General features: G+C 39.7%; 1 protein-coding gene across 2 annotated transcripts in view; it reads left to right on the top strand.

Annotated features, from left to right (window-relative positions):
• jmy (junction mediating and regulatory protein, p53 cofactor) overlaps positions 1–27,970 on the top strand; it is an 81,003-nt gene that overhangs the window by 10,490 nt on the left and 42,543 nt on the right. For both annotated transcript variants that reach the window (XM_076284913.1, XM_076284912.1), the window contains exons 2-4: positions 15,510–15,683; positions 19,817–19,967; positions 20,081–20,250. In XM_076284913.1, the coding sequence (XP_076141028.1) occupies positions 15,510–15,683; positions 19,817–19,967; positions 20,081–20,250 (495 nt within the window). The remainder of the gene's footprint in view (positions 1–15,509; positions 15,684–19,816; positions 19,968–20,080; positions 20,251–27,970) is intronic.

The following is a 27,970-nucleotide window of genomic DNA, read 5'->3' as shown; positions in this document are numbered from 1 at the left end:
TATAATGTGTTAATCACAACATTTCTTCTAACAATTTGACGGTCCGGGTCGGGACCCTGACGTAATCCTATCCGGACCCGGACCATATTGAGATATTTTCACAGAAGATTTCAAAGCTGTGCTAAATGTTTCGTAGGCTTTAACAGAGGATTAACTTCAGTAGCTTCAGGAATCATCATCTCACTTGCTGCTACTCAACCAATCAAATCTGTGCATTCTGATACAGTCGAGTGTCAGTGAGTGAAGTTACCATGGTGAACAGACTCAGCCTGACAGGGAAAACGAAAGAGAGGAGACAGGAAGAGAAATTGGATGAATATGTAAGTTAGCGATAAGTAAGTTATTTTCAAATCATGGATTGCTTAACGAGGAGAAAGCTAGACAGCGAGGAAAGAGCTTTTAATAACAATTGGACCGTCTCTTATACATGTTTATATTCTGAGACAGTAGCCTAGCGATCATTAACAGTGTCAATTTGAAGCACCACTAACAACGTTACTAGACAAAGCAGGATTTCTGTTCAACATAAAAAAAGCATTTAAAGTTGCTGATGGACAGGTTCAAGGAACCAGCTGTGGAATGTCCCTCCTTGTCTCAGCTCAAATCTTATTTCAAGTTGACGTTACGATCTTAAAATAGCTAAGGCTACTCTGTTTTTCTTCCCAATTACTCTTATCTTGGCTTATTTCTCCTCATTTCAAATGTTGCCTTCTAGGCTACTTATTTTATTTCACAATAAACATTAGGCCTAGGCCTACAACTAGGCTACATTACATCTATCTATCTCTATCTATCTATCTATCTATCTATCTATCGGGGAAAATAAGTATTGAACACGTCAACATTTTTTTCAGTAAGTATACTTCCAGGGAGGCTATTCGCATGAAATTTTCACCAGACATTAGTATTAACTTAGGGAATCCACACATATACAAAATCCAAACATTAATAGAGTTATGAGTAAAAAAGTGGAATGGCACAGGAAAAAAGTATTGAACACGCTAAGAAAAAGCAGTACACAAAGGCAAGGAATGGCAAGGAACAAGCTGGAATCTATAAGTAGTTAGAGAGTAATTATCCCTCCTATCTGTGCAAATTAATATAAGCTGGCTTAGTACATACTGATGGTCTATAAAAGGTTTTTCGTTACCAAGGTGTCACACAAGAAACATTTCATGATGGGTTAAAGCAAAGAGCTCTCGCAAGACCTTTGCAACCTTATTGTTGACAAAACATATCAATGGAACTAGTAACAGATGCATTTCAACACTTCAGAATCAATTAATAAGCAGTATTGGAGCCATTGTCTGCAAGTGGAAGGAACATCACTGCATCATTAACCGGCCATGCACAGGATCTCCTTGCAAGATTCCGAACCAGGAAGTAAGAAGGATTGTCAGAAGAGTAGGCCAAGAGCTAAGGACCACTTGGAGAAAGCTCCAGAAAGACTTGGATGCAGCAGGTACAATTATTACAGAGAAAATCATAGGTAATGCACTCCACCGCCATGGCCTCTATGCACGCTCACCCCGCATGACTCTATTACTGAAGAAAAACATGTCGAAGCTCGTTGAAAGTTTGCTACACAACATTTGGACAAGCCTATGAAATACTGATAGAATGTATTCTGGTCAGGCGAGAGCAAAATTGAACATTTTGGATGTCATGCTACACACCATATTTGGAGGAGAAATGGCACTGTGCATCACCCTAAAAATACCATACCAACAGTGAGGTTTGGAGGTGGTGGTATCATGGTGTGGGGCTGTTTTTCTTCTCATGGTACTGGCGGACTTCTTACAGTTGAAGGAATGATGAATGGAGCCCTTTTGTTCCGGGAGAATCTTTACATTCACCAGGATGATGAGGATGAGACATGGCTAGACCTTCCAGCAAGACAATGATCCAAAGCATTCAGCAAAGGAAACTCAGAGAAAGGAAATCAAGGCCCTGACTTCAATCCAATTAAATAGTTTAGGAAGTTAACTAAGGATCAGGATTCACAAGAGGGACCCCTAGAATCTTCAATATTAAAAGACTATCTGTTTAAAAAATGGGCCAAAATCACACCGGAATACTGCGACTGATTAGTTTCATCATACAGGAAATGCCTTGAAGCTGTCATTTCAAATAAAGGCTCTTCCCCAAAGTATTTAAGAAATTTCAGCAAGCGTGTTCAATACTTTTTTCCTCTGTCATTCCACTTTATTACACATAACTCAATTTATGGACTTTAATGTTTGGATTTTTTTATATGGATGGATTATCTGAGTTAATACTAATGTCTGATGAAAATTTCATGCAAATAGCCTCACTTCATCCTTACTGAAAAAAATGTTGACGTGTTCAATACTTATTTTCCCCGCTGTATGTATAGCCTATATAGCCTATAGGGATGTCACTATTCTCCAAATCCACGATTCGATACAATCTTTTTTTAATATTACTATTAATGCATTCCTTATTTCCATTTCTGTTTCGGGGGGCTTTTATTTTGAAAGCGTTTTTTTTTTTTTTTAAACCGTTCCAACCGTGAGGTTGTAATGTAAACAGAACGCAACACTATGAGTTTTTCAACCTTCATAATATATTTCCAAGACCCTTGTGATGGTACATCGACAGGTTGAATGACACGTATGCCATAGCCTGACGGGGTCTGTATCGCTTTTACTTGCACTACGGAACTTCTGGGTGCGGGTAGTAACCCGAGCACAAAAAGAACTACAAAATTCGACTGCTTTACGGCATACCTCACTTCCCACCCCCCCACCCCCATTTCCTCAAATTCGGACGTGAGAGAACTAGCGTTTTTTTGCCGGCTGTCACGCGTATGTTGTTGTCATGGCCGAAGCAGTAACTAAACCGAAGAAGGCATAGGTTTTGTCGGAGGAGACTAGAAAGAGAAAGGGAGGGTGACAAAATCAAAGGCAGGACGAGGATCAATATCAGCGTTCGCTCGCTGGCATGAGCTAAAGGAGGAGGAGGGGTGCCCAACTGATGCTGACTTGGTCGTCATGCTGTTGGACTAGTAAGTGTAGGCCTATTTCTTGCATACTATCTCTAGTTTTTCGAATTTGTTGTCTGCCTAGCTATGTTACGGAAGCTGTCTTGTTCTCCATTTATCTTCATGAATCTAATGCTAGTAGAGGAGTGAATTAGCCTATCAATAATCTGGTAGCGTTCTCGTTCTGATTTCAGCATTGCAATCGATGACATGTAAATCGCAAATGTTTGACCTATAATCGCTATCATTCTCGTTCTGAATTGAGCATTGCAATCGATGACATGCAAATCGAGATCTAAAATGTTGTAGGCTACAGCCTAATGTTGGAGTAGTGTTTTATGACGAAATCCCTTTTTTTAGGACAAAAAAGTCAGAAGTAAGCCTATGTCTAAACGGCGTGTACAAGGTTGGTTGCCTGGGCTACATTTGTGCAAGTAAATAATACATGATTAGATGGACGAAATCCAGTGTTTCCCACAGAATTGAATTCTATTTGTGGTGGTAGGTGACGTGGTTATGATGCTAATGGATTTAATCACGATTTAGCCAGTTGTCTTCTAGGCAAACAACAATCCTTGCAGGACATGCATGCAGGTTTGTTGAGGGACAGAGATAGGCCTGGGACAACGCGTCGACGTAATCGATGACGTCGACGCAAAATATGAGCATCGATTCGTCAAGCATAACGTGTGCTGCTAAATATTTGTAATTTTACACCTTCAGTGTTTTCCATACGTTGACTAATCTGTGGCTGGGCACCACGAAATCAAAACCGGCCACCACACATTGATGTTCTATGTTGTAGGCCTGCTATTTAAATTAAAGATAAGATAAAATAATTTCAATGAGCTGCACTTTTTACTCACACAGCCTTTCCTCGCCCCGCCCGCTCTCTCTCGTAACGAGCCCGCTGCTCCTCCTCTGCATGTGCATTTAACAAAATATTCACGATTGTTGAAGGATTGTTGTTGCCACATAGAAGCACTGCATAGAACACAGTGGGCTAAATTGCTATTAAATCCGCTTAGCATCGTGACCATGCTGCGCAAATTTGTTCAAAACCGCTGCATTAAAGTTAAAGTAAACTCTGCTAAGGTCTTATCACAACATACAGTACATTGAGGAGACTAAACGAAGTTAAGTTACAGTATGCAATCAAGCAGTAGCCCTATCTCAAAGCTAACGTTAGAATACTGTTTGGATGTCAAGTTTAGCATGCTTACTTGCAGCTGCTTGTATTACTCATGCAGGGCTTATTTTATTGACTCTGTTTGCAAAATCCCGATGGAAATGGAAAAGTGTTTTCCAAGACTCAAAAGTGCTTGTCCAAAGGAGAAGTACGAACTGTTATTTGAACTAACTACGTTATGAATTGCATCCACTAAGGGTGTCACGATTTCGATTTTATTTCGAAATCGATCGAAATTACATCTCAATCTCGAACTTCGAATTTAAAAGTAGAATCGACGATGCAGCCACACCCCCAATGTCACGTCCAGCATGTATGCCAAGACGCACAAACACACATGCACGTGCTGAACTGCAGCGTCAACACTCCTCTAATTTTAGGCTGCAGCCAGTTAATATATAGGCCTACACATCAACCTACCGAAATCAAAGCCCCTCTTGCTACTTTGAAATCACCGGTGTGGAAGTATTCGTTCATTCACGTCAATTAAAACTAACTTAGCCTACTCAACTTAGCAAGTGAAAGATGTACTGTAAAAAAATACAGTCCAAAGTCACTTTAAGGCTTAAAATGCACATTTATAAGTACATATTCCATGAACACTAACCTTGGGTCTCTTCGGAGTGTGCTGAAACAATCAAATTAACATTCTGTGTTGTTTCATTTTACTATGTTCACGTCTCTGTTTTAGCCTAAAGTTAGCTATATTTACATTACAACCTCGCGGTTGGAACGGTTTCAAAGCGGTTTCAAAATAAAAGCCCCCCGAAAAAGAAAAGGCCAAAAAGAGTAAATAACATATAAGGAATGCATTAATAGTAATATTTAAAAAAGATCGAAAATCGAATCGTGACTTTAAAATCGAAAATTACATCGAATCGAGGATTTGGAGAATCTTGACACCCCTAGCATCCACACATCAGCAGCCTTTTAACTGTGTTAATGTTAATTGCAAGGATTTCCACACGAACGTCTTAAAATGACAATTAGACATACACTAGCCTACTGAACTTTATTGAATGCTACCTCTGACTAAGAATGCATTACTTTGCACTTGTAGTTACTTGCACTTCAGTCTTTTATTTTGGAATCTTAAGAGCAATAAACATATATTGCAATGTTAAAGAATTCATGTTTTTTCATTCAGACTTTGCAGATTCATCTATGGTAGCTTGATATTATAATATTGACGATATATGGCTATTACCACACAACCATTAAATTGAATTAGCATATCCATTCTGTAAAACAGTAGCCAATAGGCTACTATAATGACGCTGGCTTGTAAACGTGAGCTACACGATCTTTTGGCGTTTTGAAAAAAATAAAACCCATGAAATTATATTCATATGACATGCTGAATATGCCACTGTACCTGGGATGAAGACATTTCACACACAACGCTGGCGGGGTATCGCTTGTCAACAAATACACGTGTATCCCCTGGTGTAACCATGACAGAGTTTACGACAGTAGTAGAAGACAATACTGTTTCCCAACTGTAGGGGGACCCCGAGAGCAAAACTTCCATGGTGTTGCTTTAATTGTCGTGAATGAACGACAAAATACTGGTGACTTCAAAGTAGCAAGATTTCGATAGGTTGATGTGTATATTTTAACTGTCTGCAGACTAAAATTAGAGGAGTGTTGACGCTGCAGTTCAGCACGTGCGTGTGCATTTGTGTATCTTGGCATACATGCTGGATGTGACATTGGGGGTGTGGCTGCATCGTCGATTCTACTTTTGAGTTCGGGGAAATGGCAATGTCAGACTAACAGAAAAAATGAATGGATCCGTGATTGTAAAATTAAGTTTGATCATGAAATACGAGAGAAATCGGGCAAAAACGGGAGTGTTTGTGACAAACAAGCAGCATTTTAATGCCGGTCATATTTCACATTTGTTAAATAAACCACAGTGAAACCTTAACTGCAGCCATTGGTCAATTCCTCTGTAGGTTATCTGACAGCCCAGTGTGAGAGGCGCAAGCCGCGTAACATTGTTTATTTTTGCAGCCAATCACTGCTGTCATTTTATTTTATTGATTTGATCTTAGTTATGGAAGCTATATTTGAAGGCAGGCAGATAAAATCCAACGGGCTGCATTCGCCCCGTAGGCCAATAGTTGAATAGCCCTCCTAGTGCTTTTGAGATATTACCACTGCTCCAACACTGAAAGGCACTGTTAGAATTCTTGGATCAAGCAAGGTTCAACATAGCATACTCCACTGTCTGCTCACATTGGTGACCGCACCAGAGCAAGCACACTTCGCAGTTCCTCCGGAAATGCATTCTAGTTGTAAATGTTTATTTTGGTATTCCCAAATCATCTGTAACTATATGCATTTATTCTGTGAATGGGACATGGTACAATATTGGTACTTTGCACATTAAATATCCATATAAACTTAGAACAAAAAAATTGTGTCTTGTTTTTTCAAACTTCAATCATCCAATCCAACAAACATCAAACAAGTCAATGGCAGAATAAGCTGTTTGGCAATGGTAGAGAAGATTTGGCAAATTTTCCATGGGCGCAGCCCACATACGCTGCTGCTCATCCCACAAGTGCATATTCCTTACACATGGGATACCATTTGAAAGGGAACTAAACAGGCTTTCCAACGGTATAAGATTTATTGCCAAAAAGCATTGTTAGCACAGCAGACTGTTAGCGTAGCAGTCACTTGCTACCGAAGCTGCAGGGGGAGCTGTGTAGTGAAAAATGCGAGCCCAAATCCAGTGAAAACCCAGAAACAGCGAAGGAATAACCAGAACTGCAAAGTGCTTCTTTAAATTGTTTACACATGCTTTTTATGAGTTGGTCTTCCAACCTAGAAAATTTGGGGAGGCTAGGGAACATATTTGTTAACATATTATAAGTAATTATATAAGTACTCTTTTGATCCCGTGAGGGAAATTTGGTCTCTGCATTTATCCCAATCCGTGAATTAGTGAAACACACTCAGCACACAGTGAACACACAGTGAGGTGAAGCACACACTAATCCCGGCGCAGTGAGCTGCCTGCAACAACAGCGGCCCTTGGGTGAGGGGTTACGTGCCTTGCTCAAGGGCACTTCAGCCGTTCCTACTGATCGGGATTCGAACTGGCAACCCTCCGGTTACAAGTCTGAAGCGCTAACCAGTAGGCCACGGCTGCCCCCAATATTAATGCCCAAACATGGCATGTAGGGCTGGGCGATATGGCTAAAAAATATTGCAATATTTTTAGTGTATTTCGACAAAAATATATACAATATATATCTCGATATTTAGAAATTTACCTTAAAATAATTCATGAATTCTCACTTTCACCCTGTGATGTTTTAAATCATACCACTACGCTGTAGGCTAGGCTAAATCATAATCCAGGCCAATCCCTGCCAATAATGATCTGCATAAAACATTCTTGGTTATTCATAGGTGGTTTTTATTTTATATTTGCATGTAAAAGCAGGGGTGAAAGTAGTTTTGAATTCTTTCCAGTAGCCTACTACTTTCTCATAAGGGAAAAGTGTGCACGCAAAAAAGTCAACACACTTAATAGTGGGGTGATAGCGATGGTGATAGCGGGGATACGTCACTTCTGTTGATATATATATATATATATATATATATATATATATATATATGAAGATGTACCCAATTTAAAGGTTGCGATTTCAGGCCCAAAAAAGGCCCAATCATAAATGATCACATTCATCTAATCTTTCCTAACGATCCGCTAGCTGCCTGCTCCATAAGCAGGCAGTAAAAGAAAAAACGTGTCTCTGTAGGCAACCTAGGCTCTGAGATCTGTACACAAAAACAAATGCTACCAACAAGGATTAGCAACCCCTCAAAGGCAAAATAAACTGTTTCAACCAATAACCGACGAGATGCGTGTTTAGGAGAGTTTTAATTGCACGGGAGGGAGTAGCGAGCTAGCTCTCTGTTTTGTTTGAACATCAACAGAAGTGACGTATCCCCGCTATCACCATCATTGGTGGTAGGTAAAATTACTGCAGTTAAATGATGCTTATGAATGCTGTCCCCAATTCACTTTTCACAATTTTTTTTCAAGAGTAATATTATTGGTTATCGTATCGGTATCGGCCATAACAAACCAATAAATATCGGTTATTGTTATCAACCCTAAAATTCTATATCAGTGCATCTCTACATATAATTAACGAAAAAGTCAAAATGTGTGATTGTTAAAGATAATTTATTGTATAATTGATTAGCCATGGCAGACCATATAATATGGTGTTATGCTAGCTCACAATAATCTTCAAATATGCTTATTTTGGTCATATCGACTTGATAAAACCAGTAAAGATAGTTGATAAACTGCTTATTTCTTAGAAGTCTAAAACATTTGGCCTGTAGAGCCTGACCGACTACCGATACTGATCGATATTTGAGAGCTTTAAAAGCTGATAACCGATTTATCAGCTGATAGTAATTTTTAACCAACGCAATTTAAAAATGTTCTCCCATAACAATTTTGATCAAGGTGGGACATTATCTGTTTAAATAGGCCTAACTATCTGGTTTCCTAATGAAAGGCTCTTATACAGTACTTTTTAAAAATTAAGTTATAGTTTAATTATAGTCTTTCCACCTTTGAAAACTGCCATTGCACAATCTACATTGTGGGCTATGCAAGCAAACGTTTTACTTTACTTTTAGCCTTTGCAAACCTTGCACTTTCTTGCTTGGTGTAAAAACCTTTGTTGAAATGCAAAAAAAAGAAGATCAAGACTAAGGAGTATGTGAGTATTTGGGAATTAACGTTAGCTCAGAAAACTTGTTTCATATGCTCACATTTATTTTGTGTGCAGTCTTTGTGAGCTTAATGTAACAGTTTACACTCACTGACGGCACTGACAGAACCACCAAGGACAGTCTGAGCGATGTGACGGTCAACACAAAACAGCAGTTTTAGCAAACAGAACTGTTCCAGTCCAGTGTTTTTAAGGATGCATCGTACTTCATGCAACAAACTGTGCAACCAGGAACTGACATTTTAATTTTCTTGTCACCAAGCTAACCAGCATCAAGCTGGCTAAATAGCTGAATAACTGCGTTACGTTAACATATCAGACACCTATTCAGCCTGTTGTTCTGTGTGCTATTGTGTAGTTGAATAATTTACCTTTCCAGATTAAATGTCTGAAAGCGTTTGTTTTACAATTTGCAGTATGACGTTATCCATTGCTAAATTATGGCTCATCATAGACTAGCTAACCACAAAGCTAGCTAATGCCATGAATATCAGTCGAAGACCGCTAACGTTAACATTAATGAGCTTGGAAACCACAACGAACTTATTCTGCCTAAATAAAGTAATAATTACTGTATTTATAACTAGTATATCTGTAGTTACAGTCCCTGCATTGTAAAATGTAAGTTAGACGTGCGAGGAGTGAACATTTAGACATAGACAAAAAGTATCAAAAGTAGCTTGTGCAAAACGTAGCTTGTGCATAAAAGTTAGCTTTTCTTTTACACGTGTGTGAAATCCAATGGCGCCAAGTGTGCGTTTCAGACTGTCGTTCAGCCGCAGCATTAACAAGTTACATAATGGATTTAGATCACTAAATAGTAGGTTTTAGAAGGCAGGCAGCAACTGATGATTGAAAATGGTTTGATGTAGCTTGATGGAAATAATTTTAAAAGTGCAGGTAAAGGGATAAGCAAGCTGACATGGTAATTATAAGGTAGCTTATAAGGCAATAGGGACTAATTAGGCCTATTACATACGCACACGCAAACATTTAGGAGTGACCTTTATCTTGTTTAATGATAATACAAATGATGATGATAGTAATAATGTCATCATTATTTTTTGTAATGATTAAGTCTTAGTTCAAAGTTATATTTATGAAGCTTACCAAGTCTTTTAATACTGGTAACTTTGATTTGGTTGTTGTTGTTATTGTGTTTTTGTTCGAAAGACTAAGTTTCATATCTTAAGTTTCTATTTTTATACATTTTATTTATCAGAACTTTAATATATTTCGATGTTCCTCTGTTCCACTGTGACAATATTATTTTAAAATGCATTATCATATTATTTTAGTCAATACTCATAAATAACTACAAATAACTAATGTTAGGGAAATCTGTTAATGTTTTGTTGCGTGTTTCTGAAAAAAAAAAATATATATCGGAATATCGGATTTTTAAATCAACAAATATTTGTATCGGTATCGGCCTTCATATATTATCAATATTATTTCGCCGCTACAAAACGCTATTTTTATACCTCTTCTGCAGTTCCAAACAACATTGCACTTACGTGGTAGTGAGTAGAGGGTCCCTAAAAATTCACAATTTCGTCGCCGTTTAAAAAAACAGTTTCCAGTCCAGTATTTCTTTTGAAATTGAAATGAAGTTGTATGGACTGGACTATGTTTTTTATTTTTTTTTTAAACGGCGACGAAATTGTGAATTTCCAGAGCACGCTTGGCAATCGACTCCTACGGACTTTCCCCTAAAGATGGCAGCAAAGATGGCAACATTTCCGGAAAGGTACTGGCTTGATGAAATTCATTCTGGACTCTCTATCCGACCACATAAAGACCTCGGGATACTTCGGTTTGGCTTTAGGGACCCTCTACTCACTACCACGTAAGTGCAATGTTGTTTGGAACTTTAGAAGAGGTATAAAAATAGCGTTTTGTAGCGGCGAAATAATATGCCCTTCTCACTTCCACGCTAACGAGCTTTGACTATAAACGGTAACATCGAACTTTCTCAAAACACATCCGAATGACATGATTTGGATGTCAACTCAACGTATGTACTCCCAATCATCCGTAAATCGATCTAAAGTGCATTTTACTCTGGATAATTCCTTTAATAACGGAGTTAATAACATTACAGCGAGCCATTTGAGACGGGGGACCAAAAATAAGTAGGGTAATTTTCATGGTCAATTACGTTGACTAATCGCGGCAGCACTAAAAGTAGGGGATGGAGTAGGAGATAGACAAATTGACAAGCATGATTTACTTTTGCAGAGAGAATGTGCAGGACTGAGCGGCGGCCATATTTTGTGCCGCTTTGCGGTACATCTAGTTTCAGCTGGAAGTAGGGGTGGGCGATATATATCGTCTGCGATAATATCCTGATTGTTGTTTTAACGATGTGCAAATTGACATTATCGAGTATTTAAATTACTTATGGGGAAAAAACACTCGAAATCACGCACTGAAGACTTATACATTCCCAGGAGGTGTATGCGGGAGAAGTGCAGCAGAGCAAGTGTCACGTGATCACTAGTGGGTCACAACATTGTCCCACGCACGCCTAATGTTTATTTTGTGCAGCGAAAGTAGCCTACTTGGGATTTTATGCGGCTACTTCTGTTCAAGTAGCATTGATGAGACGGTCACGTTTTTTCCTACACGGTATTATATGGAGAGAAAACATTAGCCTTTGAGTATTTTAATAGTCAGTTGTAAACAAAGAACTATTCTCATCGAACTGTTTTGTAAATGGACTTAAGTTCGCTCTAAATATACGTTTACCAATTATTCTAACCGTTAGCATCTCTATGGGATTTCTCATATACATTAGCCATAAGCTAACGCATTAGTTTCTATTCTGTAACTTGGAATGCTAGCCTATGTGATGGCTCTTAAACAAAACATAGAAGGAAATAACTGAGATGTACTCTGTTGATCTGCTCTTAGTTTTACAGTGAATCCTATTTAAAGGAACACGCCACCCAATGTCAGTAGTAATATATGTTCTTACCTTAACTTTCACGAGTTGAGTCATACCTCTCCCGTGTCGGTACGTGCACTCAAACGCTCTGGTGCGTGGCTGGACTGTGTTAGCATGTTGCTATGCTAGCGGGCTTTGCCGTAACTAACCGTAGAAGTAATCAAAAACATCCACGTTTTCCCGACTTAAATACAGTTGCACGAGTAGTTGATAGAAATGTATACGGCCACGCAACATGAAACGTGGCGATTTTCCAAGCGAATAAACAGGAGAACTACAATGTGTGGCGCAATAGCACTTGGGAGTACTTCGACCTAGCGTAGTAGTATTGTTAACACCTAATTGTAGATCCTATCCACCACAGAGTTTAGAATCCATGCTGGATCGACCCTCAGCCTCTCCCTCCCCTCTGAGCGAGAGAGAGGCACACACACTAGATATGCGCTGATGGGCTATTATTTCAACCATAACTGCATAGCAAAACTTATCATCCACCAGCCATCCATCAGCACCAAAGTTTTTTTTACCAATTTTCAAAACCGCACCCGCCCACCATCCGCTGGTTGTTTTAATGTAGGCTATGTGGATGATGCAGCGCTGCTGACGTGAGGCTAGAAAGCCCTTGCCTGTTCTAGAAAGACTGATCCAATGCAGCAGATATATTAAAAGGCTAAAGTCGTACATTGGCTATGTTGTAGCCTATCCCCAGAATATCAGCAGCAAACTCAGTCTCTGTCTCGCAAAACAGTCTCCAAATAAAACGCAAATAAAATCAGCCTGTTGCCTATTCTGCCAGCTTGTGACAATATATCGTCCAAAATGCTTGATTGCATTGCATTCTCCACATTTTTAGCTAAATTTTCATTTACCACATCAGCATTTTTGTTCAGTGAATCTTTTGTAAATTGCTTTACAATTACCGTCGGGCCTATAGGCCTATTGCCTGGCTTTCCTCAGCTTCGGTCACGTCCTTTTACAATTTTATCATTGTAATAAAAAACGCAATTTGCCACATAATTTCAACATGCTCCTGGCCTACTAATTAACCTGTTGAGGAGTACGGTCACAAATATGTGATTAGAATGTTTGCGAACCGAGAGTTCCACATTATGATGTCACAATTACCCTCAGAGATTTTCCCCATAGACTGTATAAGGAACACTGAAACTATAGATTGTTTGCGTAGAATTCTAGAAGGAACCAGGGAAATAATTCACTCCTCAACAGGTTAATGCCTATTGTACTTTATTTTTTGCAAAAAGAAAGAAATCCTTGATAAAATAATGTGTCATTCACATTATAGGCTACTTTACGCACTGTTATGTCAGGGTGACTGACAAGCCTGTTCTGAAGACTCCCATTCATTTTGACTGCACGGGAAGAGAGCGCGTCTTTTTCAGTCAGACAGCGCAATTATTTTTATAGCAGGCCGATAGGACATGAAAATTTCGCTAAAAATGTGGAGAATGCAATGCAATCAAGCATTTTGGACGATATATTGTCACAAGCTGGCAGAATAGGCAACAGGCCGATGTGCGTTTTATTTGGAGACTGTTTTGCGAGACAGAGACTGAGTTTGCTGCTGATATTCTGGGGATAGGCTACAACATAGCCAATGTACGCCACGTTTCATGTTGCGTGGCCGTAGACATTTCTATCAACTACTCGTGCAACTGTATTTAAGTCCGGAAAACGTGGATGTTTTTGATTACTTCTACGGTTAGTTACGACAAAGCCCGCTAGCATAGCAACATGCTAACACAGTCCAGCCGCGCACCAGAGCGTTTGAGTGCACGTACCGACACGGGAGAGGTATGACTCAACTCGTGAAAGTTAAGGTAAGAACATATATTACTACTGACATTGGGTGGCATGTTCCTTTAACCCTTAGAACCCGATTGATGCAAAGTGCGTCAAAAAACACACCCTTTCTTCTCTGTTACATTGCTCCGGAACGGTTCATCGCAGCGAGATGAAACCTTTATTGCACGACAGAGCAGAAGTGGGGCTTTCCAACGAGACTACACACTTGTCTGTACGATCAAGTATGAAAATTAAAAAAAATCATGAAATTAAATCAAATTGCATCATATTTACAGTCTATACTTCTCTGCGTTCACCTGCACACACATTACTCTAGTTTGAATTACTCGCGAACCCGTGATCGCATCGATATGGCAAGCATATCAGATGAAAGAGGAGGCACAGGGCTATCCATTGGTATCATGTTTATCGACCCTTCTGGCTTATAAAACCAGATGAAGTGACTGCAAAATAATAACGTCATGTACACAAACCAACGCTGCACACTCATTACTCTCGTTTGAATTACTCGCGGACGCATGTCAGATGAAAGAGGAGACTCGGAGCTATCATTTGATACCAAGTACATCCTTCTGGGTTATAAAACAGACGAAGTGACAGCAAAATAATAACTTCATATAGCTGGACTTACCCCACGTTTTTGTCTGTTCTTGTGGCAAAGCATGTTTATAATCCAATGCTATCATGTGTTTCTCTATGGCAAAGCATGTTCATATTCCGGTTTTGAGATCCTAGCAAATTCCTGCATGGCATCCAATTCAAGGCTCACATTGCATCCCAATTTGTTCAACAAATAAACACCTTTTTTGCCTTTACTTTGTAATAATGGCAATGCAGTAAAAAGTTGAGAATTATTATGACTGCATACACACAGGCACGCAGGCTAACACGCAACCTCGGGTCAGGTCAGGTCAGATCAGTTCGTGTCACAGATATGGATCGCAGAAAGGTCATTTTTCATCACTAAATAAAAAATGGCATTTATTTCCGTAAATCACACAGCAAATATTTCTGTAAATTACTCAGCCCCAGAGTATCCCTCCAACATGGCAATTATATTGCCCGATTCAGGACAGTCTGCCCTACACACACATGAAATGCATGTAGAGCTGTGAGCTTGCTGTGGTGAGATACATGTCGAAATATAAGAATTTTTATAATACACTTTTTATATTTTAATTCTTTAAAAATCAAAATAAAATCAATGCTAGTATTAATACATGAAATTATTGCAGATCTGAATAGCCTAGACTCTCCTGAAAAAAACAATATATAATATATGTGTGTGGCACTTACAATGACCAGAATAAATCCTTATGAATAAAGGTAGTGAAAATGCCCTAAAAAAAGCTTAGGGTTCTAAGGGTTAAAGGTTTGAAAGGAACTTCAGCTTCAGACTTTCTCTTGGGAAACTGTTAGGCCTATTCATCTTCTCTAATGTAGCTGGCTAGACCATGTCATTGCCACACACACAAGTGGGGGCATAATTGGAAATGTGTCAGAGTGACAATGCATTGGTTGATTTGGTTAAAAAGTCACAGATTAGGTTATTGGTTATAATTGTAATGATGCTATATTAATAAATAATGAGCTGTAAAGTAACTCAGACTTTAACAAAAACAATTTTTTAAAGGATATCGACTAATTATCGTTATCGTCAAAATCACAAAAAATATCGAGATATTATTTTTTTTGTCCATATCGCCCACCCCTAGCTGGTAGCACATTGTGGAAAACTAATGCAATATCTTTGTCTTCGTCTTTGCCCAGCTGTTAGAGAGGCAGCGCAGCATGGAGAGCATGGTGGAGCTGCTTGATCTGTATGCTCAGCAGGATGAAGCATATGGAGACCTTGTGGAGGCCACCACTGAATTATATCACTACCTGCTCCAACCCTTCAGAGACATGAGGGAGCTGGCTATGCTACGCCGACAGCAGATCAAGGTGATTAACATGGATTCCCTTGTTTACACATATACTGCACCTACCCTGAGTGTTGCATTGGTTTCAATGTTATCTGTTACTTAAAGTGTAACTCTCGCCAAAATACATCCGAGGGTGTTTTTGTGAATGTACTTTCGTTTAACAGCATAATTGTGTCCGAAGCGCCACTTTTAAACTTGTCGAGTTGCCGTTTTCGGGTGAAATGGCCTTTTGAATGGGAATCCTTGGGGCAATACTATTTTGATACATGATTGCGTCAAAATCACTATTTTTAAAACACTAAGAAGGCTCAACACAACATGAAACTTTGATTTAAAGTATCATCAGTGCCTCTACACATGAACTCGAGCATTGAGAACATTGTTCGTGTACACAGTTTACTAAAAAGAAAGGTTTTGAACAACTCACTCCTTCGCTGGCAAGATGGCGGCGAGCAGAAAAAAGAAGAGTTGTTCAAAATCTTTCTCTGAAGTCTTCTTGTTCTTCTTCTTCTTCTTTTTATCACAGTGCATAAAAATGCACTGTTCTGTTATGCAAAGTCGTCGTCGTCGTCGTCTTTTTATTCCTCCCACCATATTTCTGCGTCTAATTCAGCTTCAACCGTTTAACGGAGAAATTTCATTCAAACTTTGTAGCGTAGGTCCTGAAAAGGACACTTGGAATGTATTTTTATATAGTAACAAAAAACAAGCTTATTTTCCCCATAGACTTTGCATTGGCACTAGGGGTGAACGATTTTGGAAAAAAATCTAATTGCGATTTTTCTCACCAATATTGCGATTGTGATGCGATATGCGATTATTTTAAAGCTCTTTATCTTCTGTCTTATTCAACAAAGACAAGCAATATTTTTCTATTTTTATATTTTATTCTATTTCTATATATTTTTTTACAACTATTATTCTATAGTATGACCAACACAAAATTAGATAAGTTAAACATAAACTGTTCTTTCCTGGAGCCCAGGCCTATGTTATGATGGCATTAGGTCATTGAATAAGATTGATGAATGAAATATTTTTTATTTAACTATTTTAATCACATTAGTAGACCTATATTTGTTTAACTTCCAGCCTTGTAAACATTTAATGATTCTGATTCGTTTCTATTTTGTTTCTATTTCATGTAGATATGACCTTCTTTCGTTAGTTAACAAATAGGTCTACATGTAGTGGCACTGACACGACTTCTCATTGTCCTGTGCTCTCCATACACGCGCGCGTGCACGCAAACACACAGACCCGCTCCTTTGCTCTGTAGGCTACTTGCACGTGAATCGGAACAAACTACTGTAGATTGTTGTAGCGCAAATAAATGCGGCCGAATGACCGTTCGGCTCGGTGTTAACTAAAGGTTAGCATAATCAACACCGCAGCGCAATACGCATGCATGCAAATTAACTTGTTCATATCACAACAAAGCCGATCGCAGAGACAAAACTCTTTAAACAGGCAAAGTTATCAGCAGTTAGCAGCATGTATGTAGCCTAGAGCCTTAGCTGGTAAGCTAATGTTAGAACAGCTGGGTTTTTGGTGGTTAGCTGTGTCAACTACTTGCGGATAACATTATGCATCAATTAATTACCTGTGAGATGAAATGTTTGCGCCGCCAACCCCCTTGGATATGGCAAATGCCCCCACTGTCACTGTACTCCAGTAAACAAAGTCCCCAGGTGCACAGGTGAATGGCTGCTGCTGTGCATCCTAAACACTCGAGTTTTAATCGTCAGCTGGACAAGTGAACTAAGTTACCAGCCAGAGTAGCAGCACAGGGGAATTATGAACTAGAACCAGGGACATGGCAGGTTTGGGCAAAAGGTAATGAAGAGGTTTATTTTTAACCAAAGTAGCTCTACTGATCAGACCTTTCTTGACACTGTTAGCTGGTCCTCTTGTTTACGTTTTTTGCTTCTTCAGTGGTCGGTGAGAAGAGTCGGTGGCGCGTCGGCATGCGCAAGTATAAATGCGTTTTGGTGACGTCACATATTACAAATCGCAGCCTTTGCGGTTTGAAAATCGTGTTTCATCATATCGCGATATTATCGCAAATGCAATAAATCGTTCAGCCCTAATTGGCACTATGACATTGCAATGGGCTAATTAAACTGATTTGCACCTGTATCAACTGCCAGCTGCTCAACTAGGCCCCCTCAAAGAGCCAATTAAACTGATTGCACCTGTATCAACTGCTTTCTGCTCAACTAGGCCAACTCTCTCTGTGTCCATTCTACAAGGATATAAGGCACATTCCATCCAACTTTCTATCCAGCTATCTTCTTCAAACATTCACTCATCCACCCATTAAACTATCTATCAACATCCATTAAACCAATCTGCCTATCAACATCCATTAAACTTTCTGTCTATCAACGTCCATTACACTATCTACATTCAACTTTTAAACTATCTACTGTCTCAGGCTTTAAGCATACAATCTGGCTTTCTCAAAGATGCCCTGCCACACGTATTTCATTACTTTGTGGTAATGTCTGAAGTTCTACCATGGACTCTGTAACATTTTTTGTGGAAAACATGCCTTGGTTACCTTGTTTCAAGCCATTCTAGTGTGGTATTGAAAGCCTGCTTGAAGACTCAGCTCGATTTGCGCCAGTTCTCATTAATATTCAACGAGCTAAGCTGCTTGACTCTGATTGGCTAACAGCTAGTAGATTTCGTCCATAACATGACAGCCGTTATCAACTAATTTTAGCTTCATGGCATGAACTTAGCTTGGCTAGTGAGTGCTAGCATTGTCCAAATGTGCATAAATAAAACCTGCTAGGCTAGTGAGTTCATTAAACCTGTATAACATAGCACTTCATTGAGTTGACAATTACGTTTTACTTACAGGCACTGGTCGTAGACTGCGATGGTAGCCTGCTCCAGGCTTCAACAGCAACCTTTTTGCAAAGCCTGTGGCATTGTTCCAAAAAATAAACTGAAGCCATTTGATCCTCAAGTCTGGGTTCTTGGGCAAAATGCATTGTTAAAGTTCTATTTGTGCATAGCGCACAAGTCCGTCGACATTCAGCCATTCTTGCATAGGCCTACGAAAACTGTCAGAGCTAAACAAATTTTGTGGGCATGGTCTCAACTGGGCGAGCTCATGAATAGTAATGAGCTCATCAATTCCACGTCAATCTGAAGAGCTTTTGCAATTGGCCTAATTTCTCCGCTTATTTCTTTTCAGTGGCTAGAGCTGACAGAGGAGTTAGCTGTTCATTTTCACATTCACGACATAGCACAAACACATATGGACCTAACATGTTTAAAAAAATACAAGTCAAAATGGTTTTGTGTGGCAGGGCACCTTTAAGACTACAGATCCTGTTCAACTGTTTCCTCTGCCCACAACTGTTCAAAAAAATAAAAGTCCTCACTACAATAATTCACTATTAAATTATGATATTGAGTGTGAACTTTTGTCTCATAGCTCATCTCGGCTTGTCCCTTGCACTCCGAAATATGGCGCTAGTTAGCCGATGCTACCAACAGGTTTTAGATGGGGGTGCCTCGGGCATCGGCCTAGCCATGCAAATAAATCACTGTTTTACACCATTTACGAGGCTCAAAGTAGCTCCACACTTCATTGGTAGACTTCCGAGGGCACTGACATTTAAAACGAGACATTGAGAACTTTGAAAAAGTATTGGTAGTTTATTTACAAGACGATTTATACAGACAGTACCTTCAGGAAGTTTACCGTTCGCCACCATCTTGAATTTAGTCACGATAAGTCAAGCAACGAGTCCTGGCCAGGGATTATGACTATGGCAGCAGCCAACACCAAAAGTGACTTTAAACCTGTCTATGTGGCTGGCAGTAGTGATTAATCGCTCCCCAATGATGGTTTGAGAAGGAGCACAAATGGCAAATACCATCAGCAGCCTGACCCCACATGATCTTAATTATAAAGTTGATTCTGACAGAAGACCGCTTTCAACAAACCCTCACAAAATCATGGTGATTAATTTGATTGATTTTAAGTTCTGGTTAACTACAGAAGTGTAGACAGCACACAGCCTACTGGCACTAGCCAGCATTACATTTTGTCATGTAATTAACTATGTGAAACTTTAGGAACTCCTTCAGATAATGCACTTCATGACTTTGACTTCATGTTTTTCCCCTAAGATATCCCTTGAGACAGAGTACCTCGGCCCACGACGTGTGGAGGGGTTGAAGCATGAGGATGAAGACTGGCAAAAGAAGGCTCACACCGCTGCTCTCTCCATTCAGGACCTTACGGTCAAGTACTTTGAGACTACAGCTCGAGCACAGAAATGTAATGACAACACTACAGTGTCCTACGTACACATGTACACAGACTATTTCAGTGTTACTTGCTATGAGACATTCAAATTGATCCAAATGTGATCAGAGTTTTTACCTTTCTAGTGATGTACGAGCGTATGAAGGTTGACCAGCGTAAGTTTGGCAAAGCTGCATGGACTGCAGCTGTGGAGCGCATGGAGAAGCTCCAGTATGCTGTATCTAAGGAGACACTGCAGCTGATGAGGGCCAAAGAGATATGCCTGGAGCAGAAGAAGCATGGTCTTTGTGAAGAGGTACCCATGATGCTCTTCATGGTCAAAGCAGTTACCACCACATCACTGATACGTGCAAAAATGAATATATAAGTACCATTGTGTCAAAAAATGGCCACTAAAAACACTACTGAGATAGCAGATACTATACAGTAGCATTAGTCAGCAGTTCTTAAAAAGCCTGATTGCTGAGGGAACAAAGGACCTTCTAAACCTTTCAGGGGAGCAACTGGGTAATAAAAGTTGTTTACTTCTACCATTATTTACAAAGATGCTATGCAGAGGATGGTCCTCCCTCCTCATAATTCTCTGCTCTAAAATAGCCTCCAGAGAACACGGGCTCAGACCAATTATGGAACCTGCATTTTAAGGACTTTGTTTATCCTGTTCCTGTCATCTATTGTCAAGCTGCCACCCCAACAAAAAACAGTATACAAAACACTTCCTAGAATACCATTATTAAAAAAATATTTTAAATAGGTCTACTGATTAGAAATGACCTAATTTTTCTAAGGAATATAGTAATAAGAATTAGACAATTGAGAAAATTAATGAATATGCATAATGAATGTAGAATGCAAGTACAATTACAATTAATTTATTACAATCATAATAATAATAGACACAAGTGGCAATTGAGGGGTTTAAATAGCATATGAACATTAAAACCAGTTGTTGTAGAAATCTTGAAGTGCAGTATTTGTGACAGACCTTTAAAACCAAGGGATGGGCAATTGTCAGGAATCAAACCCCGGTGACCATGCGAAGAGTAGCAATGCCTCTGTGCTGCTTAACCATAGTTCTCCACTAAGAAGACACTGAAAGACAGGATACTTTTATTATGGAACATCATTTAGAGCGTAAATACTTAACCCTTTAGGCCAGGGACGCATACCCCTGATGGAGCGAGATGAAAAGGGCAATGGCGGAAAGGAGTTAAAAATTATTAATTAATTAATACTCTATAATTTCGAATCGGGTTATAATGTTATGGAAACGTGAAATTAAAGGAAATCATTTGTAAACAATAGGCTATGTTTTCATTAAAAAAATAAGCTACACACAATACACGTGATTTTCATCTGCTACCTAACCATTCTAATGTGGTTCTCCACACTGTTTTTTTTTTTTTACGTGAGAGCTCATAGACCAGTTGTACATTTTGATTGTTATTATGTAGGGCGGCTAATTAAACAAACGATGCCTGGAATGCGTCAATAGAATGTGTTACTTTTTTATGTGTTGGATGGTGGGGGTACGCGAGCCGAGTCAGGATGTAGAAGGTGGTCCGCGGGGAAAAAAGTTTGGGAACCGCTGCTTTAGGCGCCAGAGTTTTTTTTTCGAAACGTTAGATTTTGACATCTTCATTTCAAAAGGCTATATCTTAAAAGTGATAAGAGATAGAGACTTTCTGTAAATTAGAGAAATATTAAGGATGACCCAAAGTTTATTTAGGGATTAAATGTTTATATCTTATTTGCATATTATGACGTCATATGGTGGCGGCCATCTTGGATTATAGAATTTTCATGAAAAGTCGCATGTTTGAATGATAAAATGCACCACTTCTTTCCCCCCAAAATGTCCCTCACCTTCTGTATGCTATATTGCACAATACTGAATGCTCAGGTAAATACTAAGTAGTAAACAAACTGTGTAAATCATTACTATATAAATGTGTGTAAATCATTACTATATAAATGGCAGAAACAAACCAAATACATGTAGCGGTAGGCTGGCCTTTTGCTGTAGAGATTTTCCATTTACTACATACAGTAGGCACTCTGATTCCATGTATGGGGCACATATATATTATTCAGATGACACACAAACACAAGTGGTTTGTGGGCAGCCGTGGCCCACTGGTTAGCACTCTGGACTTGTAACCGGAGGGGTTGCCGGTTCGAGCCCCGACCAGTGGGCCGCGGCTGAAGTGCCCTTGAGCAAGGCACCTAACCCCTCACTGCTCCCCGAGCGCGGCCGTTGAAGCAGGCAGCTCACTGCGCCGGGATTAGTGTGTGCTTCACCTCACTGTGTGTTCACTGTGTGCTGTTTGTGTTTCACTAATTCACGGATTGGGTTAAATGCAGAGACCAAATTTCCCTCACGGGATCAAAAAAGTATATATACTTATATACTTATACTTATACTTAAGTAGACAAGACCTGTTTAGTTCAAAAGCTCACTTGCCACGGCAAGGCACAGATCAGGAGTGAGATGACGAGACAAGACAAGAGACAATGTTAGTATTTTTTTTGTTTTTTGTTGATGTTTTTGTTGTTTTTTTCTTAGCTGACAAAGACGTACACATCACAAGGACATGAACACACAAAAAAGAACACATAGTGTATGTACTAAATGGTCAGGGAAATAGATAGCAAATCAACAGTGTAAATCATTACTAATAAATGGCTGACAATTTTTTTTATGTAGCAGGCCTTTTGCTGTAGAGATAATGACTCCCTATCCCTTTCCATACAGGGCCGGCATTCCCATCATCTTGTGATAGACTATCAGTGTTTCCCATACATTGACTAATCTGTGGCGGTGCTCCATGAAATCAAAATCGGCCGCCACAGATTAATATTCTATGTTTAATTTAATTTAATATAAGATCAAATCCTTGCATTGCCATTGAGCTGCGCTTTTTACGCATGCAGCCTTTCCTTGCCCCGCCCCGCTCTCTCTCGTAGCCCGCTGCCCCTCCTCTGCATGTGCATTTAACAAAATATTCACGATTGTTGAAGGATTGTTGTTGTCACATTGAAGCATTGCATAGAAGACGTCTGGCTAAATTGCTATTAAATCCGCTTAGCATCGTGACCATGCTGCGCAAATTTGTTCAAAACTGCTGCATTGAAGTTAACTCTGCTAAGGTCTTATCACAACATAGTAGGCTACATTGAAGAGACTAAACTAAGTTAAGTTATGCAATCAAGCAGTATCTCAAAGCTAACGTTAGAATACTGTTTGGATGTCGAATTTAGCATGCGTAGCCTACTTACAGCTGCTTGTCAATTTCGTTGAAGGGCTCATTTTATTGACTGACACTGAATGTTTACATGTTTAACTGTGTTACTCACAAACGTCTTATGTGACAGGCACTCAATTAGACCTATACACTACCAATACGATCTTAATACACACCCCCCCCCCCCTCAGCTACCGCCACAAATTTAATCCAATTCTGTGGGAAACACTGGACTATGCATGGCCTAATGGCTCCCCTGCCCCGTGTCACCACCTCTGCTCCTGCTGCGAGCAGCATGGCCAGATCTACCTCGCGCGCGCGCCGAGTGGAGAGAATTTGCCTACTGTCATTCTCATTGCGACTCCCCACACTGCCTCTACCTTCCCCCCTAACTGTCCTTTGAGCACTTCGACCTCGTCTAACATATCCAGTGGCATTAGACAAAGGTTCCACCACGTTACTGTCGCCGCGATTGCGGAGAGGCACACGGTCAGAAGACAGAAGCTAGCGCTACATGGACATTAGGCTACCTCCAGCCTCGTTCGCCACACCACTAACACCCTGCTAACTTCCCGATGAACACTCCGACCCCATGAAACATTATTCCCACCACTGACATTGGGCAAACGATTCAACATTTGTGCTTGGTGTAAGCTAAACTCTCACTTTGTCCAGCTGCATCATGCAGGGACGCATCTGAAGCCTCACTAAACGAATCACAGTCATTTTCTGAAGGCTGATATTCCCCTTCAGAATCAGGGTCCGCGAATAGAAGACCCAACACTTCATTTCGGGTAAACTTTTTTGATGGCATTAGACGATAATCTAATTCAGGGCTATTCAATTAGTTTGTAATGGGGGCCAGTTCATGAAAAGCATCACAACTGAGGGGCCGGAGAAATGCGGATTGAAATATGAGTAGCCTAATCACATTAACAGCTGTATACAATGAAGTACAACAGCAGCTATATTTTGTACATGCATAACAACATAATTACCCACAGAGCCGGACAGTAACGGAGTACATTTACTTGAGCACAGTACTTGAGTACAATTTTGAGGGATCTGTACTTTACTCAAGTATCATTTTTGGGGAGTACTCATGACTTTACTCAAGTACATTTGAGAGGCAAATATTGTACTCTTTACTCCACTACATTTCTATCCATAACTGTGAGTACCCGTTACTTCTAAAAAAAAAAAGGAAAAAAGAAAAATCTCGGAAATCCTCAATTTGTTGTTTCCCTCTCAAACGTGATTGGATTGTGCAGGCGCCACTGATTGGGACAGCCTATCAGCAATCACCTTCAGCTTTCCGCCAAAGTCACCTCCATGGTCAGATTTAGATAAGACACAAAACCATGGACAAAACAATGGATGAAGACACAGCAGGTCCATCCCGGGAATGTGCCAACCTGTGGCCCCACCTCACCAGACTATTTAAATTTTCTGAACAAGTTAATGATAGTTTTCGCTTCAAGTGTTTCAATTACAAAATAGAATTTTGTATTTGAAATACATATTTTATGTATTAGAAATACTGCCCATCCCTGGCAACATGGTAAAAAGATGAAAATGACTTGATTTTACTTTCAATTCCTTTTACATTCTCCAAGGTATTAACATTAAAAATGTTCATAACATAATAAAAAAAAAAAAATGTAGGCCACTCTTGATACTCAAGTACTTTTAAAAACAAGTACTTAAGTACTTTTACTTAAGTAAACATCTGACTGTTGTACTTTTACTTGTACTTGAGTAAAATTTAGCAAAGGGTATCTGTACTTTTACTCAAGTAATGAAGCTGTGTACTCTGTCCGCCTCTGAAATCCCAGGTTGTCTCCCCCGGGATTTTTTTCTTTTCTGGTTGCTAATCACACTATTTTAACATGTTTTGAGAGGGACAGGCCCATCTTTTTTCTGACGCACCTCATGTTACCCCATGCATTAAACCTATGTCACTGCTTGAATAAATGAAAAACATAGCCTACTGAACATGGGCATAGTCATAGTTCACGATGACAATGAAAACGTTTAGCCTTCTTGGTTTCTGACAGAAATTACGTTTTGTGCCAACATATTGTAGAAACACAACCACGGCCTTTATTTGGTGAACGGAGGTGCAAATCATCTCCTTTATTTTCTTTGGTTATTATATAGTCTACGATTCACTTTAACCACAAAAAGTTTTGCCGTCGTCACATTTACAAATATGCAATTTACCTTCGCTATCAGTGATACTTTTTGCTTCGAATCGCAATTGAGTGCGCATTTAATGTAACATGCCACATGATTTCCAAGAGGCCTTTAGACAGGCTCATTTCTGACTTCACTAGACTATTATTGCATTTGTTTATGTTGTAAGACGTGAAGAAATGAAGGACGTCGGCAATAGCCAGGCTACTATATAGAAATACTTTGAAATTCCCTTTGAGTCGGATCTGCTCCACCTTTCCACCAAGTTTTGCAGAAATTGTGCCCGTGTTTTTTGCGATTGTTGACAGAAACTATTAGTTCATAGTTGTAGTAGTAGTTCATAAACTCCAACGTGGCAATTTAGGTTGAAACTAAACTATGGCACTTACGTTCAGCTTATGTACAAATGTAATGAATTGTAATGTAGCCTAACTTGTTCAATGGGCTGAGGTGCAGTGGCTGCAGGACTAAAACGAGCGAGAGATGCAAGAGTGGAGAACAGCTCATGCGCTTGCTAGGGATTACATTTTTTTTAAAGGGCCAGTACAAATGACCTCCGGGTCCGGCCCGCGGGCCGCCAACTGAAGAGCCCTGATCTAATGCAAATACTTGTTGACGTTGACAATATCGCTCTGATAAAGTGGCTCACACGCACACTAGCTCCTGTATTGCACGCACTGATTCAATGCGCTGTAGCTCGAAAGTTTTGTTTAAAGCATGCCCTTTTTTGGACTCGGGGATGACGTATGATATGTCTGCCATCTAGTGGAGTGGAGGTCGAACGAAATATGACACCCTATTTGATTAAATCGGACGCTTTATTCAGTACCGCATCTTGTCGACTAAAGTCGACCGTGGCGCCTAGAGGGTTAAGTTAAAGGATAATTCCGGTGTTTTTGATCTTTTTCTCGAGAGATCATGATCTTTTTCTTAAGGTCACCGAGTAGTCGGTACGAGAGAAAAAAACGTTACTACCTAGTAAAACGTTACTACCTAGCTATTGTTCTTTTTGTAGGCCGTTAAAAACTCTTAAAGCCCACCAGATTACCCTTGAGCTAGTTTAAGTAAGCTTAAATCACGCACACAAAAGTAGTATTCAAGACTAGGGCTGGGACGGTAACCGCATTACTGCAATACCGCGGTCACGCAACTCCTACCGCGGGTGTGAGCTCGTTACCGTCATCACTGCAAAAGAAAATAAAAGAGATTGTGAAACATTTGGGGGATTCGACTTCATGTACCCGCCTGCAGAGGTCTTAAGCTGACTCATAATGTGATTATTTCTGAGATTCTTATCAACCATGACATATGCACAGTTTCGGGTTGAAACGTAGCAGAATCTCAGAAATAATCACGTTATGCAGTCCGCTTAAGACGTTTGCAGGTGGCTACATGAAGTCGAATCCCCATATTGGCCTGCACATGTGTGCACGTAGTATGTAATGCCGTGATGTGTAATGTGAAGAACCATCTTATGAAATTGATTCTCAGAGATCCACAGTTACGTTAAGTAGGCTAACCTTCCGTTTTCATAGACAAAACTTCAAAACCTATCATCAAAAGATGAAGCAAACCCGACCTTTCCAACATTCCATTTGTTTACTATGCAAGGGTAGGGGAGAACTGGCACAATCGTAACACTTTTCTATTCTCTCCGTTCAAACTCGATTTACACAAAGCTGTTAAACATGGTAAACAGCTGTGAAATTTGGTCAAAAAGGAGTCATACATGTTTACTCCATGAAAGTTGAAAAATAATTAAAAAATATGTTCTAGTGTGTTAAGAATTTAACTTAACGACATGTAGGACTAGGCTAGCCTAGGACCTTCCTTTGACGCAGCCATTAAAACTTGCGGTAGCCAACCGTTGTAATGTTAGCATAAGCGTCATAAATGTACTGTAACAGTTCTAAAATTGTGATAGCCTTGTTGATAAACTGCTTATTTCTTTCATGTCTGAAGCATTTGGTCCAGTGATCTTTGAGGTTGCTGCGGCTGTCTAAAGTTTAATTGGCTGTGATGGCGGCACAAAATTCATAATCCATAACTCTTTTAAATTTCTTGCTTTCCAACCGCGTTAAGAAAACATCCATACCATCACAGCCCTATTCAACACTGCTTAAAATTAGCATTTTCCATTGAAATGCAGACAGTGTTAGCCAGAGTTCCTAAATGTTTAAACTTCTGTCAATATGAATGAGGTGTTTTGACGATCCTCATTATTCATTCAACAGCACTACAATTTTCATACATACAGTGATGGGGGTTCCCATTTTATTGTGCATGTCTCGGGCTGTGAAGGAGAGGTGCAAACGCGCATCAAATACGAGGTGCAGGCAACTAGAAACAAAACTTAGTTGAAGGAGAGAGATCCCGCACACTAAGCTAAATACTTTATTGATGCGATAACGTTTCGGCCAGTCTGGCGTTCTTCAGATCGCATATAGCAACAGAGATTCAACCCTTAGTCTTATAGAGGTTAGGCTAGTCAGGCCTACTACATACACCTGACATTAGGGCTGGGATAAACGATTATTTTTTAAATGATTAATCTAGCGATTATTTTTTCGATGC

Source organism: Alosa pseudoharengus, unplaced genomic scaffold, assembly GCF_046254945.1.
Source record: "Alosa pseudoharengus isolate Yale_2024_CS ecotype anadromous, Long Island Sound unplaced genomic scaffold, YU_APseudo_1.1 YU_APseudo_1.1_scf_14, whole genome shotgun sequence".
Classification (NCBI taxonomy): Eukaryota; Metazoa; Chordata; class Actinopteri; order Clupeiformes; family Clupeidae; genus Alosa; species Alosa pseudoharengus.
Note: the sequence above shows the minus strand (reverse complement) of the source record. Positions and strands in the feature narration are given on the sequence as shown.